The sequence below is a fragment of the Benincasa hispida genome, chromosome 1 (genome assembly GCF_027475165.1).
Source record: "Benincasa hispida cultivar pf3 chromosome 1, pf3_genome.v1.1, whole genome shotgun sequence".
Lineage (NCBI taxonomy): Eukaryota > Viridiplantae > Streptophyta > Magnoliopsida > Cucurbitales > Cucurbitaceae > Benincasa > Benincasa hispida.
Window position 1 is genome coordinate 38,861,756 of NC_143478.1, and position 13,914 is coordinate 38,875,669.

The following is a 13,914-nucleotide window of genomic DNA, read 5'->3' on the forward strand; positions in this document are numbered from 1 at the left end:
TAAAGCTTTTCTAACCAATGTTTCCTTTTCTTCACCAACCATACCATCCAAACCCTCAAATTACAAGGTTGCTCTTGTTGATCCATAGTGGAAACATGCTAAGGTTGATGAATATGAGGCCTTATTGAGGAACAACACTTGGTTTTTTATCCTACTGCGTCCTAACTAAAAGGTTATAGGTTGTAAATAGGTGTTTCATGTTAAGCTGAGACCCATAGGTAAGGTTGAATGTTATAAGGCTTGGTTAGTTGCCTAGGGTTACTCTCAAGCTTTTGGCATAGACTATTTTGAGACTTTTAGTCCTGTTATCATATTTACACCCATTTGTATTATGTTGTCTTTGGCTGTGTCATTTGGTTGGAATGTTAGATAGTTGGATGTTCAAAATGTCTTCCTTCATGATAACTTATAGGAAAAAGTTTTTATGAAGCAACCGGTTGGTTTTGTGAGTGATTCACATCCCTATCACGTACTTCGTCTTTATAAATCTCTCTATGGCCTAAAGTAAAACCCTCAAGCATGGTTTTCTAAGCTTAGTTCGTGCTTAGTTGGTTGGGATTCTCAGGTTCCATGGCTGATACATCAATGTTTATTTATAAGGATTCAACTTCAATTATTATTTTCCTCATCTATGTTGATGATATACTCGTTACTTGCAATTATAACAAGTTAATTTAGCCATTCATTTCAACCTTAAATGCAACTTTTTCTCTCAATGATATGAGTTGCTTTTTTATTTCTTGGGTATTCAAGTTGTTAATTCTTGTGACCCTATGCATTTATCCCGGGCTAAGTATATAAGTAATCTCGTGAAAAGGGCAACAATGTTTGATTGTAAGCCTATAAATACTCCTATAATGGCAAGTATTCATATGTTTGTTCATGATGGGCAACCTTTGGATGATCCAACTGAGTATTATAGTCTGGTGGGTGCCTTGCAATACTGTACACTTACACGACCAAAGATTAGCTTTGTTGTTAACAAATTGTGTCAGTTTTTACATGCTCCAAACTCTTCCCATATACAGTTGTGAAAAGACTGTTACGGTATTTGAAAGGCACTTCATCTCTTGGTTTATCATTCACCACGAGTTCTCATCAATCTCTCACTTGTTATACTGATGCAGATTGGGCCATTTTCCTTGATGATCGTAGGAGTACAAGTGGGTTTTGTGTTTTTCTTGGTTCTAATTTAGTTTCTTGGAAGTCTTTTAAGCAAAGTGTTGTTTCGTGTTCGAGTGCAGAATCTGAATATCGGGGATGTTCAATTCCACAACCGAACTTATTTGGATTCAATCCATCTTGTCTAAAATTGGATTAGCTATTCAACCCCCTATTCTTTTATGTGATAATGTCGTGCAACTTATATGGTGGCTAATCTGGTCCTTCACAACTGAACTAAACATATTGAGATTGATCATCACTTTATCCAACTGACTAAACATATTGAGATTGATCATCACTTTATCCAAGAAAGTGTTACTCGAAATCAACTAATTGTTCAGTTCGTGCCTTCATATGATCAGTTGGCAGACATTCTCACTAAGGCATTAACGACTACTCGTTTTTTCAGCCTTCAGACCAGGCTCACAGTCCTTTCCAAGGTCTATTCGCTTGTGGGGGATGATAGAAGATATTTCTTTCTTATGTTTTTACTGTTTTGTCTCTGTTATTTCCATTATATTTTTTGTTTTTATTGTTATTGTGTATCGTATCATTGTTCGACACATGTCACTATTTTTCCTATTTAAATGAATGCCTCGGCCTTTGTTTTCATATAGAGAGCATATTATCCATTTGTTGGAGTTAGTTACCGTAGGTGATCATCGAATTGGCCGTTAGAGGTGGTAGCCATGCGAAATTGAATATTAAAGGTGGTATTCGCCTAAGTTAATCGATGGAGGTGGTGGTCATTAGAGGTGGTTGTTGGAGTTTGGTGGCTAGAGGCGGTGTTAAAGTACGTTGTCGACAGTGGTTGTTATGGCATTGGGTACGAAGGTGGTTGCCGATGATGATTGTTGTCGAAGTTAGTCGTCGGCAGTGGTTGATGGATGGATTCATTAAAAACATCGAAGAGAGGGAAAAAGTAAGAAGGGAAGATGAAATTTCTCGATAAATGTTCAAACTTCAATAGTAAATACTGTTGAAGTTGATGGAATTAAGTTATTTAATACCGACTTGTGAAGTTGGTGGGCCAACTATTGAATTGAGTTAAACCCAACTCAACTCAACCCAAGTTAATGCCCTAAACACAACCATCTCAACTCAACCCAAATTAATGCCCCAAAAACCTCTATGTGTAATTGAATGGATACACAAACAGTTGAAGCAAACAAACATAACTGGAAGAAAATCAACGTTTTTAAGTTAGAAAAAAATTGCACAAAGTATCCCAGCTGAACTCAACTTTGCACTCCAAATAAAGTTTCATTATTAACTTTAGAGACAATTATTACGTGTTCAACTTAACTCAACTAGACGTTAAATGTTTTATTTATTTATTTTTTATATATTAGGGGCACTTGCAAGAATAGCAACAAAAAAAAAAAATTATTAAATTTAAAAATTTAATAATGGTTTTTCAAAATTTACGAATATAACAAAAAATCATAAAAGCAGATTTCTATTTTTATCATTCCAAGTTTACCTTTATTGATGTATCAACATGTATATCAATAGTATATTTGATATACTTTATGTCTAGTATATCGGTCATTTGATATACTTTATATTTGGTATATCAAATGACTAATAAACCAAAGATAAAGTATATAAGTTATATAATAGATATACCAAATTTATCATTCATATCATATTTATCAATGAAGAAGTGCTTGTTTATTTACTATTATTTGTTTGACTTAATTTTAGTTCTTATTCGTTTGTTATAGAATATTATTTTTCTATTACATTATAATCAGCTTATAATGGTTCAATCCGTTGTGTAAGTAACCATTTTGAGTGATTTGAGTGAATGTTGATAAACTATTGGTACACCAATGTTACACTTGAAGTTGAATTTTGAACATATGTTGATATATAATTGATATACTTGAACACATGTATCTTTAATGATATACCAATGTTTTATACTTGAAATGAATTATGAGTTAATGTTGACATAATACTAATACACCAATGTTAAAAGTTTATTTAGTAGAAATGATGCTTTACTACTCCTATATTAATGATAACTTGAAATTAGGATTTTTTTTAATGAGCATCGATACAATATCGATAACTAATTTATACGTTAGATGATTTTTCAATAAGTAACTAACTATAACTTATAATGCACTAATAATATATACGTTTGAAATTGAATTTTGAATGAGCATTGATATACTACTTCTACACTAATACAATACTTAAAATAAATTTAGATCATGAGTAAGTATACTATTGATACACTAAATATGTATATGAAATGAATTTTCAATGACTACTAGTATATTATTGATTGTTACAATTTAAATAAAGTTTGAATGAGTGTTGATACATTATTGATATACCAAATATTTAGTATTGCATTTGCAACTCATTATGGTATACTGATATACTTGTAATTCATTTTGAATTAGTACTGATACACAATTGAAATACAATGTTAAACTTTAAGTATAATTCTAAATGATATACATCATATTTGGTATATTTACAATAACATTTATATGCTTTTTTTATTTTTTCTAAATTAGGTATATCAATCAATTAACATACAAAATATGAAATATTTATTATACAATTGATAGACCAAATTAAATATAATTCATATACCATTAACATCGTATAAAAAGTTTGAAAATAAAACAGATTAACTAATATAATTTATATTTGATATATCACTTGACAAAATTAATGCATTTAACGTAAACCATCAATATCAAAGTTGAATAATAGAATGAAAATAACTATATATCATCACGAAAAAGATAACAATAAAATTTGTCATAATCTAACAAGCAATGTTGACTATAACACAATTAAAATCATGATATATCACTTATATAAATGATATTATTTAAATGAAATTGATGTATCAAATATAATGTATATTAGTTGACTGATATAACAAAATATAAAATACATTAGATATACCTATTGATACATAAATGAGGGTAGAAACCGTAAAAATAAAAAAATGGTCAGGATTCTGATTTAAATTTTTGTTGCTATATTTGCAATTTTAGAAAACATAATTATATTTGCAAATATGTTTTGTTTTTTCATTGCAATTTCCCTACACATTATTATTTTTGAACTGTAAGGCTAAAACCCCAACATCACACATTGTATGTCAGCTGATTGATTAAAGTCACTGACGTTGAATATCTCCGACCGACTAGACAGGGATTTTCCTCTCTCCATTTAACGCCTTTTTTCTGTTTGGGAAAGTGTTGTTATTGTTTCGTTTCCTATCCTTACACGGAACGGAAGCTAATTACAACCTAATTCTCCGATTCCACTTTGATTCTGAAAATTTCCCGGTTGTAGTTCTCTTCCGTTCGGTAGATCAGCCATTGATTCTTCCACTCTTCTCATCCCTGATTACTGTATTCGTTTTTCCCATCATTGAATTTCTCTGTTGCCTCAAGCAGCAAGCAAAATGAGCTCCATCTCTCTCTCCAATTCGCATGCTCTCGCGCGGGCTTATCCTCATCATCTTCCTCACTCTCAGCGTCAGCAATGGTGTCCTCGCCCTCTGCTTTCGTCCAATTCTCTTTCTAAGCTACAGCGGTTTGGGATCTCCGACCGATACTCTGCTCGACCTCCCTTGCCTTTGGTTCTTGCTTCTTCTGGAGCTGGCGTAGTTGATTCCTTTCCGGTTAGTCATTTCCTTCTCACATTCTTTTCGCTGCATTTGTTCTATTCAACTTCTTCATGGATACGTTTGTTCTTAGGTTATTTACTGGAAATGGGACTCTAATTACTGGTTTATTGTCATGTAGTGAACGAGATGTTATCTTCTGGGATTCTTTTATGTAACGGGCCTCTTCGCTTAATTAAGATTTATGTGTCTGTATTCTACATGAATAACTATGAACATAACCGCAAAAATTTGCTTTCATTTCTGCTGTGAAGTAATAGAGAGATTGTACTTTTTCTTCACGACGATTTATCCAAGGAAAAGAACCAGCGCCGTCTATGATTATGCTGCAAAATTTTAGAATGGAACACAACTAAAGCAGCTGCTCGAAAGTGCTTATTAACAATTATCGGTCTATTCCTTTTGGTGCTACTGCATATAGGGTATACGTTATGTTTATAATGTGTTTTGTTTTAGAGAGGGAGAGTTTGGGGAATTGACTTGTCTATGACTATTTTAGACCTTCGGTTTTAAATTTCTGTTCGACTGCTTGGCTGTCGTGTTTCGCTCTTATTGTATCATGATGATTTTCAGATCAGAGGAACATATACGGTTGGTGATTTTATGACGAGAAAGGAGAATCTTTATGTTGTTAAACCTACAACAACAGTTGATGAAGGTGCGGTTGATTGAGGGATTTAATTTTAATTATTTTGGTTAGAGTTGCTCATGATAATTGTTTAATTCATCGGCTTTTGTGGTTACAGCATTAGAGGTCCTGGTGGAAAAGAGGATAACTGGTTTTCCTGTTGTCGACGATGATTGGAATTTGGTAGAGTTTTTCCTTTCACCATTTTTTGTGTTTCTCATGAGTGTTTTTATATTGCCATTGCCAACTTAATGTGGAAGTGAATTACCGAAGTTTGATGATATTCTTGTGGAGGGGACTGGGGAAGAGGTCTTCTCTTTGTTGTCAGTGTCACTGAGAATCTTGCAAAAAGTATCAACATTATTTTTCATTTCGTTTTTTGAGGGGTTGGGGTGTATGTGCATCTATGGTCAAAGCGTTACTCTTGAGCCATGTCAGGAATTTTAGTCCATATACGTTGAGAACTTAAAGGGTACTGCTAGTAAAGAATCCAAACTGTTATTGAAGCTGATTGATTACCGTTCTTTCTTAATAATTTAGTTTTTCATTTTGCTGTGGCAGGTGGGAGTCGTCTCAGATTATGACTTATTAGCACTCGATTCCATTTCAGGTATTTTAACTTCTGCTAGCACAGATTTCAACTTAAATCACCATTATATGAGGAATTGTTCTTGCATATTTTTCTGTTGAAATCGGATTTCTATCAATTTTTTATTTGTTAAATTACTAGTAATTCTTCTCATTTTAATTCTTAAATTTGAGGTGCTTCCTTCAAATAATTTTTGTTTTATGAGAGACCTGAAACATTTTGAATGATTGTTTGGAATGTGAACATGAAATAAATGTCAATTAAAATTTTACCACCGGTTGATTTGATTCTGTTAAAAGATAGAAAATAGAGAACACTAGGTTTACGTGGAAAATCCTAGAACAGAGAGAAAAAATCACGATAGAGAGTCTCTTTTTATTATTTTTAACTCACAATGAAAGTTACAATAGAAGTCATATTTATAGGCTCTAGCAAGCCCTAAAATAAAAAGGAAATAAACCTAGGGTAAAATAAAATACTAAAATACCCTTGGGGTTATAAACTATCAACAAAGCCTCTTATTTCCAATACTCCCCCTCAAGTTGGGACATAGATGAATCCGACCCAACTTGCTAACACGAGTCAAAACTTTGCCTGAGTAACCCATTGGTGGGAACATCAGCAACTTGTTGACTAGATGGAATATACGGAATACAGATACTGCCACTGTCCAATTTCTCCTTTATAAAGTGTCTGTCAATCTCCACATGTTTCGTTCTATCATGTTGTACAGGATTATTGACTATGCTTATAGCCGCTTTATTGTCATAATATAGCTTCATAGGTAGAATACTGTCTTGGTGTATATCAGACAATATTTTCTTCGATCAGATTTCTTCACAGATTTCCAAACTCATAGCTCTGTATTCAGCTTTAACATTGCTTCTAGCAACAACATTTTGCTTCTTACTTCTCCAAGTAATTAGGTTACCCCACACAAAAGTACAATATCCAGAGGTAGACTTTCTGTCAATAAATAATCCTGCCCAATCAGAGTTGGTATAAGCCTCAATGCATTTTCGGTCAGTTTTTCTGAACATCAGACCTTACCTGGTGAGCTTTTCAAATATCTTAGAATCTGATTCATAGCTTCCATATGTTCTTCGTAGAGTGCGTGCATAAATTGACTAACAACACTGACAACATGGGAAATATCTGGTCTAGTGTGAGATAAGTAAATTAGCTTTCCCACAAGACGCTGATACCTCTCTTTATCAACAAGAACTTTGTCAATAGAATCTCTCAGTTTCACATTGAATTCAATAGGAGTGTCAGTAGGTCTACATCCAGTCATACCCGATTTTTTTTAAAAGGTCAAGAGTGTATTTCCGTTGTGAGACAGAGATCTCTTCCCTTAATCTTGCCACCTCCATTCCAAGGACATACTTTAGATTCTCTAGATCTTTGATCTCAAACTCATCAGCCATTTTCCTTTTCAGCCTAGTGATCTCAGCAGCATCATCTCTTGACAGGACAATATCATCAACATACACAATTAGAACAACACTTTTCCCAAATACTGATCTTTTTGTAAACGTGTGGTCAGAGTGTCCTTGAGTGTAAAGACGAGACGCATTCTGCCTCTTAGAATATAATTTCTATACTGCATCCTAGATATCGCTAGCAGTCGCAGCATACAACAATGGTTTCCTTATTTGAGGTTCCATACTATTAATCAGCAGTGATTGAAGTAAGGAGTCTTCTCTTTTCCAAATGCGCTCCTAAGGATCCCCTGGCCTAGGTCTTGGTATCTCACTAGTTAGATACCCAAACTTGTGACGCTCTTCAAGAGTCATTTTAATGGACTGAGACTAGGAGAAATAATTTTGACCATTCAACTTTTCTCCTGCAATTAACCCTATGGAATTTCCCATAGTAGTTAAAGCAAGGAAAGAGGTTACCGGATTCTTTGGATACATTGGTAGACCAGAAGGAATATCAAAATTCACTGTACTAGAATTTAAGTTTGTGGACGCACGTAGGGTTGCCCTAAGAGCAGCGATTTGTTGTTGAAAACTTGCCTGAAGATTAGCCAATTGTTGTTGAACCATTACCAGAGATAAACCAATCGAACTTTGATGTTCATAACTAGGCGGCTCATGATGAGGAAGGCCCGACAGCTGCAGATAGGTTGCTTGCGACTGAAAGGGAAAGGAGCCGGGGATTCCCGACATTGCCGCGGTAGGGGATTTACCTTTGTGGTAGGCGGACGACTCACCAATCTCGGCTTCAAGGTGTAGGTTTCGGCTACTGGCAGTGAGGTTGGAGGGATAGGCAGCGGCAACTCTCGGTAACAAGGGAGGAGTGCTGGCGGCATTGTGAAAAAGGGCGGCGACAATAGGGTTTCCATCAAAGGGTTGCAACGGCGCTAGAGTTGGATGGATATGCAAGGATTGGAGGTACCGATTAACCGCGGTTTGGACAGCAGTAACAGCGACAGTATCGACGGCGGCGGCAGTAGCGTCGGTGATCACCGGCAGCTGTGGTGGAAGCGGGGCTGGTGCAGAACTAAGATTATCTTACATCGGTTGGTTTTTACCGGTGGCGGCTAGGCTTTCTTCACCACACTCTGATATCATGTTAAAAGATAGAAAATAGAGAACATTAGGTTTACGTGGAAAACCCTAGAACAGGGAGAAAAAACCATGATAGAGAGTCTCTTTTTATTATTTTTAACACACAATGAAAGTTACAATAGAAGTCATATTTATAGGCTTTAGCAAGCCGTAAAATAAAAAAGGAAATAAATCTAGGGTAAAATAAAATACTAAAATACCTTTGGGGCTATAAATTACCAACAAAGCCCCTCATTTCCAACCGATTCATTGAACTTTATTTGATTCAAAGGGTGGACAAGTAACAGAACGTTTTGCAGTTTTGGATAGTTCATATGGATACCAAAAATTTGTCATAAGGAGTTGTTTAGTTTACTCTCTCTTGCTGGACTCTGAATGCAAAACTACATGCCCTCTCACATCTTTATATGGATACAGTCTCTCAATCAAGTATCATTAATAAATTTTTTGTTCTCTTCTCCTAATAATTTGTACTCACCCCACATTTTTTTGCTGCACATGCACCCATCTTTTCATTCGCTCATGCATGCATAAAATTCAGTCTCTCATTTCAGAATCTCTCTTTTGCTTGCTTGCTTTACTCACACCCATGCCTTCCTTTGCAAAAATCTAGAGTACAAACAAACATTCTTTGCAAAAATCTAGAGTACAAACATTCTTTGCAAAAAACCTAGGAGTACAAGTTTTTGGATTACCTTGGGTCCATCATTCTTTGGATGGAAATTTGGTTGGGATGACATGCAGCCGTCCTCTTAAGATGAAAGCAAAGAAACTGTGGGTCAGTGCTAAGTCGACACTCTGAAGTATTTGTTGGAAAGGGAAAAAGATTATTTTGGGATATGCTCAGGAGGCCTTATAAAAGCTAGAATTTCAAATATATTCTTTTTTGAAATTGAAACAATACTTTTCATTGATATAATGAAAAGAGTCTAGTGCTCCAAAATACAAGATACCAAGAACAATTAACAAGGATATATATCGAGTAATACAGAGACAGAGAGACATAAATTAAGCTGAATTAATGAAAATATTCCAGTTCAACAAATGTCCTGAATGTAATAATTGGCAAAATCTTTAGAATGAGAACACCATGATGAAGCAAGAAAACAAGCTGAACTCAACCAATCTGTCCAGTCAAGCGGCTTGTCATGGAAAATCCTCAAAAGCTGCGTGACATTCTCCCAAAAAGAGCTTTCAAAGACCCAATTCGCTGACACTTTTCCTAACTTGAAAACAGTGAATGATTAATACTCCAAATCTTTGAAATGCTAATCAATAGGCTTTTCAAACTCAAACCAAACACTCCAGATGACTGCCAACCAAACCTGCGTGAGATTCTTCCAAAAAAAAGCATATGAATCTCCAACTCCATTTGAATGATAAAGCCAAATGCTAGAAATTCAAATATGAAACAGTTACTGATGGCTGATTTGCTCATTTGCTGATGGCTGCCATTGTTCTAATATCTTGTCTATATTACAATGAACATCTTTTTGAGCAATAGTTGGAAACTGTGTTATGGGTTCTGCAATTGTCAAGCTGATAGATAGTTCAATGTCTCATGTTTATTAATGTGTGTTCATACGTCGTCAATCATTTTCTTTGTATTGTTTTCTTGTATTGTATTATATTCCATTTATTTCATTGCTTCTGCTTTTCTTAATAATGTTTCCCCCCCCCCCCCCCCCCCCACCCCCATTATTGGCAATTAGGTGGTACGCAAAGTGATACCAATCTGTTCCCTGATGTTGATAGTTCGTGGAAAGTATGTAAGCAATGCCATTTATCTTCTGATTATTTGCCTTTTCTTATTACTCAAACATGAGGGATGTTTAAAAAATGCAATGACCCAGAAAACCCGATCAATGCAACCAAACTGTTTGGATTGGTTTTCAGTTATACGTACCCAAATCATCAGAAAGTTTTGTTTTCTGTTTTGATTAACTTTTTTACTCCAAAATATTATTGTCCTTCTGTCTCTCTGTTTCTGTCTCTTTTGGAAAGTACTACAAAATATCATTGATCTTTGGAGTACTCATTTTCACAAAATGAAATATTTATTTATGCATTTAACTACTGTTTGCAATTTATGGCGTGAAAACAGGTGAATAGGTTATTGAATTATTACAATTTTTACTGTTTTTTACGAAATGTTGAAATAAATAACTTGTGCTTATTATTATTTTTTTATTAGAGAAAAATAAGTTATAAGTCTAATAACCCAACTCAACCAAAAATACTACGTCAGCCGGATTGGGGTTTCACTCTCATCTGATCAGGTTTATTTGGTTGGACAAATTTGCAACTGAATATTTGTGTTGGGTTCAGAATGTCTCTTAACTTAATTCAGCATTTCAGCTCAATTTATTGGAAGAAAACCTTCAGTAGTTTACATATAGGCATTTTTTTCCGTTTTCTATAGTTCTATTCTTTTTGGTTCCAAAGTTGTGTTAAATTTTCTATATAGCCAGAAATTTTCTCTAATATTGACAGCCCTTGTTTAAGTAAAATCTTTTGGAGAAAGAGTCACAGGAATTAGCTCTTCCATTGACATCTCTTGGTTAAGTAAATTATTTAGAGAAAGAAGAGTTACTGAATGTAGCTCTGCCGTTGACATCCCTTTATTAAGTAAAATTCCTTGAAGAAAGAAGAATCACATGATGATCATGACCGTGAATTATGTGGATCGGTGGTTCACCACCATTTTTTAATTAAAAAAATGATAGAAGTATATTTTTGCTGAATATGGTTGTAGACATTCAATGAGATTCAGAAACTGCTCAGTAAAACAAATGGTAAAGTTGTTGGCGACCTGATGACATCTGCGCCACTAGCTGTTCGTGAAACTTCAAATTTAGAAGATGCTGCCAGGTAATCATTTTATATCTTTCTCTTCCGCATTATTTTACAATCGGGATCTACATAATCTATGGTTCCTTCAATGTTTCCACCTAGATATTTAATCAATTATTCTTTTAAAGTATGCCATTTCATTTTATTAGGTACATTCTTAAAAAAATGAAAAGAATACTTCTTTTTCCCCTTTTTTATAACTGTTATTTCTTAAAGATTATGATGTGTGGGCGTCCATGTTATTCCTTAACAAGCATCATCCTTCTCTGTACTTAGTTTTGTTTCAAACTTCTCCATTCTGTGTACATCAGTTGTGCAGATTTTTTCCATCTTTCAAAAAATAACGCTTAAATGACAAATTTTAGAGAGAAGACTGGAATAAAAATTTACTCATTCTTTTACAAGTTAATCTGTGGCTACTAAGGTTTGAAACTTTCTATTGTTTATAGGTTGTTGCTTGAAACAAAATATCGTCGGTTGCCAGTTGTAGATGCAGATGGCAGGCTGGTAGGAATATTTATTTTTCTTTTCTATTCTTCCTTAAAGCGCAATAAAATTTTAAATCTCCCTCTGTCTTAGTTGCTTCTGTTTAAATGTTAAAGGTGGGGATCATTACTAGGGGAAATGTTGTTAGAGCTGCTTTGCAGATTAAACGGGCTGCTGAGAGGTCGACATAATTCTAGAACATCGACTGGCATCACTCTGAGGTAAACGCTACCCAGAAGCATAGTATTATTTGTAGATGATGAATGTAGTATCTTATAGTTTACACAGGGTTTGGATTGTTACAATTACCTGAAGTTGTGGGATTCCATCCTGAAGTAAACTAGAGCTTTGAAGGGAAGTTTATTGATTCTCTAAGATTCTTTCTTCCCAATTTCCTTACTAAGAAGTGTTGGTCTATGTCAATATTGGGTATCCCCAGCATTTCAGGTCAGCCCACAGTAAGATTTCTCTATTAAGTTGGTCATTATAGTTTGGAACCTCATTGTTTAAAATTTTCAGACATTTTGAATATAATTAGCATCGTTTTACTTCTTTTGGATTTTTTTAAATGTTAGTTTAACACCATGTGGGGTGATAAAGATTCAAATCTCTAACTTTTTTTGTCGCCTTTTGTAATTGGAAATAGTGGTGAGAATACATAACGAAAAATCTACCTTTTGTCCTATACTTCCATAAATTTTGTTTGAGCTTGTGGATCGCAAATCATTTGAGTCATTTTCATTTTTTAAAGGAACTATTTAACAGAACTATGACTTCTAACTTGTATTAGTGAATGAAGCTAACATGTAATATAGATTATTTGTTGGGTCTCTAAATCCAATAAGTTTCTTGTCGAATGATTAGGGGTAAATTACATAAACCATTTTTGTTTGAAGTATTGGTGGAAGTAGAGAGGGGAACATGGAGAAGGGAAGCTGAGACTTGAGAGTAAAATGGATTAATTTTTTTTGACAGAGAGTTTAGGAGAGCAATTTATCACTTGTAAAAATCCAAGGGTTTATCTTTTAAGTGTGACTGTGCAATTACCGATTATCAATAACATATATATTTTTAATAGGTTGAAGTTTAGAAATTAAAATAGTATAATTAAGATGGGCATGGCTTAAGTATATAAATCTTAAAATGTGAACATAAATAGAAATCACTGCAGAGTGTGAATTCTGAACTACAAATTAGATTTGATTTGAATTGTAAACAAGTTCATGGCTTAAAATTTCTGAGAGTTTGTTCAGCTCGAAATTTCGGTACGGGGGAAATTTTTATTTTTCCCTATTCTCAAAATTTCGTAATTTCGAGAATTTGATGGAAATTTTGATTTTTTTTAGCAATTTGATTCTATGGAAGTTTTTAAGGTTTATAGGCTTATCTTGATTATATGAATGGTATAGTTTCGTACATCAATGTATCATTTCACTTTAAAATTGGATCGATATAAGTTTTGTTTTTTACCATCCAAAGCTTTCATTTCTAAGAAACTAAAATTGAGAAAATGATAACATAAATTTATTTTTAAATTTATTCAAGTTTTTTTCATTGAATTCTTACCTCATTTCACCTCAAAATTGAGAAAAATAATAACATATATTTATTTTTAACTTCATTCAAACATCTTTTCATTGAATTTTCACATTATTTCACCTCATAATTGAATCGGTGTAAGTCTTAGTTTTTTTACCATCCAAAGCTTTCATTTCTAAAGAAGTCAATATTAATAAAAGTATATATATATATATATATATATATATATATTATAATATATATATATATATATAATATAATAAAATAAATATATATATAATATATATTTTTTTCAATTTCATTCAAATTTCTTTCATTGATTTTTCACATCATTTCACTTTAAAATTGAATTAATGTGAGTTTTGCTTTTTTACCATCCGAAGTTTTGATTTCCAAGAAAGACTTAGAAAACTAT

At 33.7% G+C, this 13,914-nt stretch overlaps 1 protein-coding gene and 1 long non-coding RNA gene across 2 annotated transcripts; both read left to right on the forward strand.

The window, feature by feature from the left end:
* The first annotated feature begins 4,228 nt into the window (after positions 1-4,228).
* On the forward strand, positions 4,229-12,512 carry LOC120083023 (CBS domain-containing protein CBSX2, chloroplastic-like). Its single transcript, XM_039038506.2, has 8 exons — positions 4,229-4,825; positions 5,402-5,486; positions 5,575-5,639; positions 6,018-6,066; positions 10,334-10,386; positions 11,377-11,492; positions 11,924-11,981; positions 12,077-12,512. Exons 1-8 carry the CDS (start codon positions 4,607-4,609, stop codon positions 12,149-12,151), a joined length of 720 nt encoding a protein of 239 aa, XP_038894434.1. The 5' UTR covers positions 4,229-4,606; the 3' UTR covers positions 12,152-12,512.
* On the forward strand, positions 4,949-5,162 carry LOC150038429 (uncharacterized). Its single transcript, XR_016527946.1, has 2 exons — positions 4,949-4,982; positions 5,083-5,162. It is a non-coding gene; the product is annotated as an uncharacterized LOC150038429 (long non-coding RNA).
* Positions 12,513-13,914: the final 1,402 nt, after the last annotated feature.

Coding starts and splice junctions, on each gene's coding strand:
- LOC120083023 (XM_039038506.2), top strand. CDS start 4,607: ATGAGCTCCATCTCTCTCTCCAATTCGCATGCTCTCGCGCGGGCTTAT. Junction 4,826..5,401: donor GCGTAGTTGATTCCTTTCCG/GTTAGTCATTTC, acceptor GATGATTTTCAG/ATCAGAGGAACATATACGGT. Junction 11,493..11,923: donor AATTTAGAAGATGCTGCCAG/GTAATCATTTTA, acceptor TATTGTTTATAG/GTTGTTGCTTGAAACAAAAT.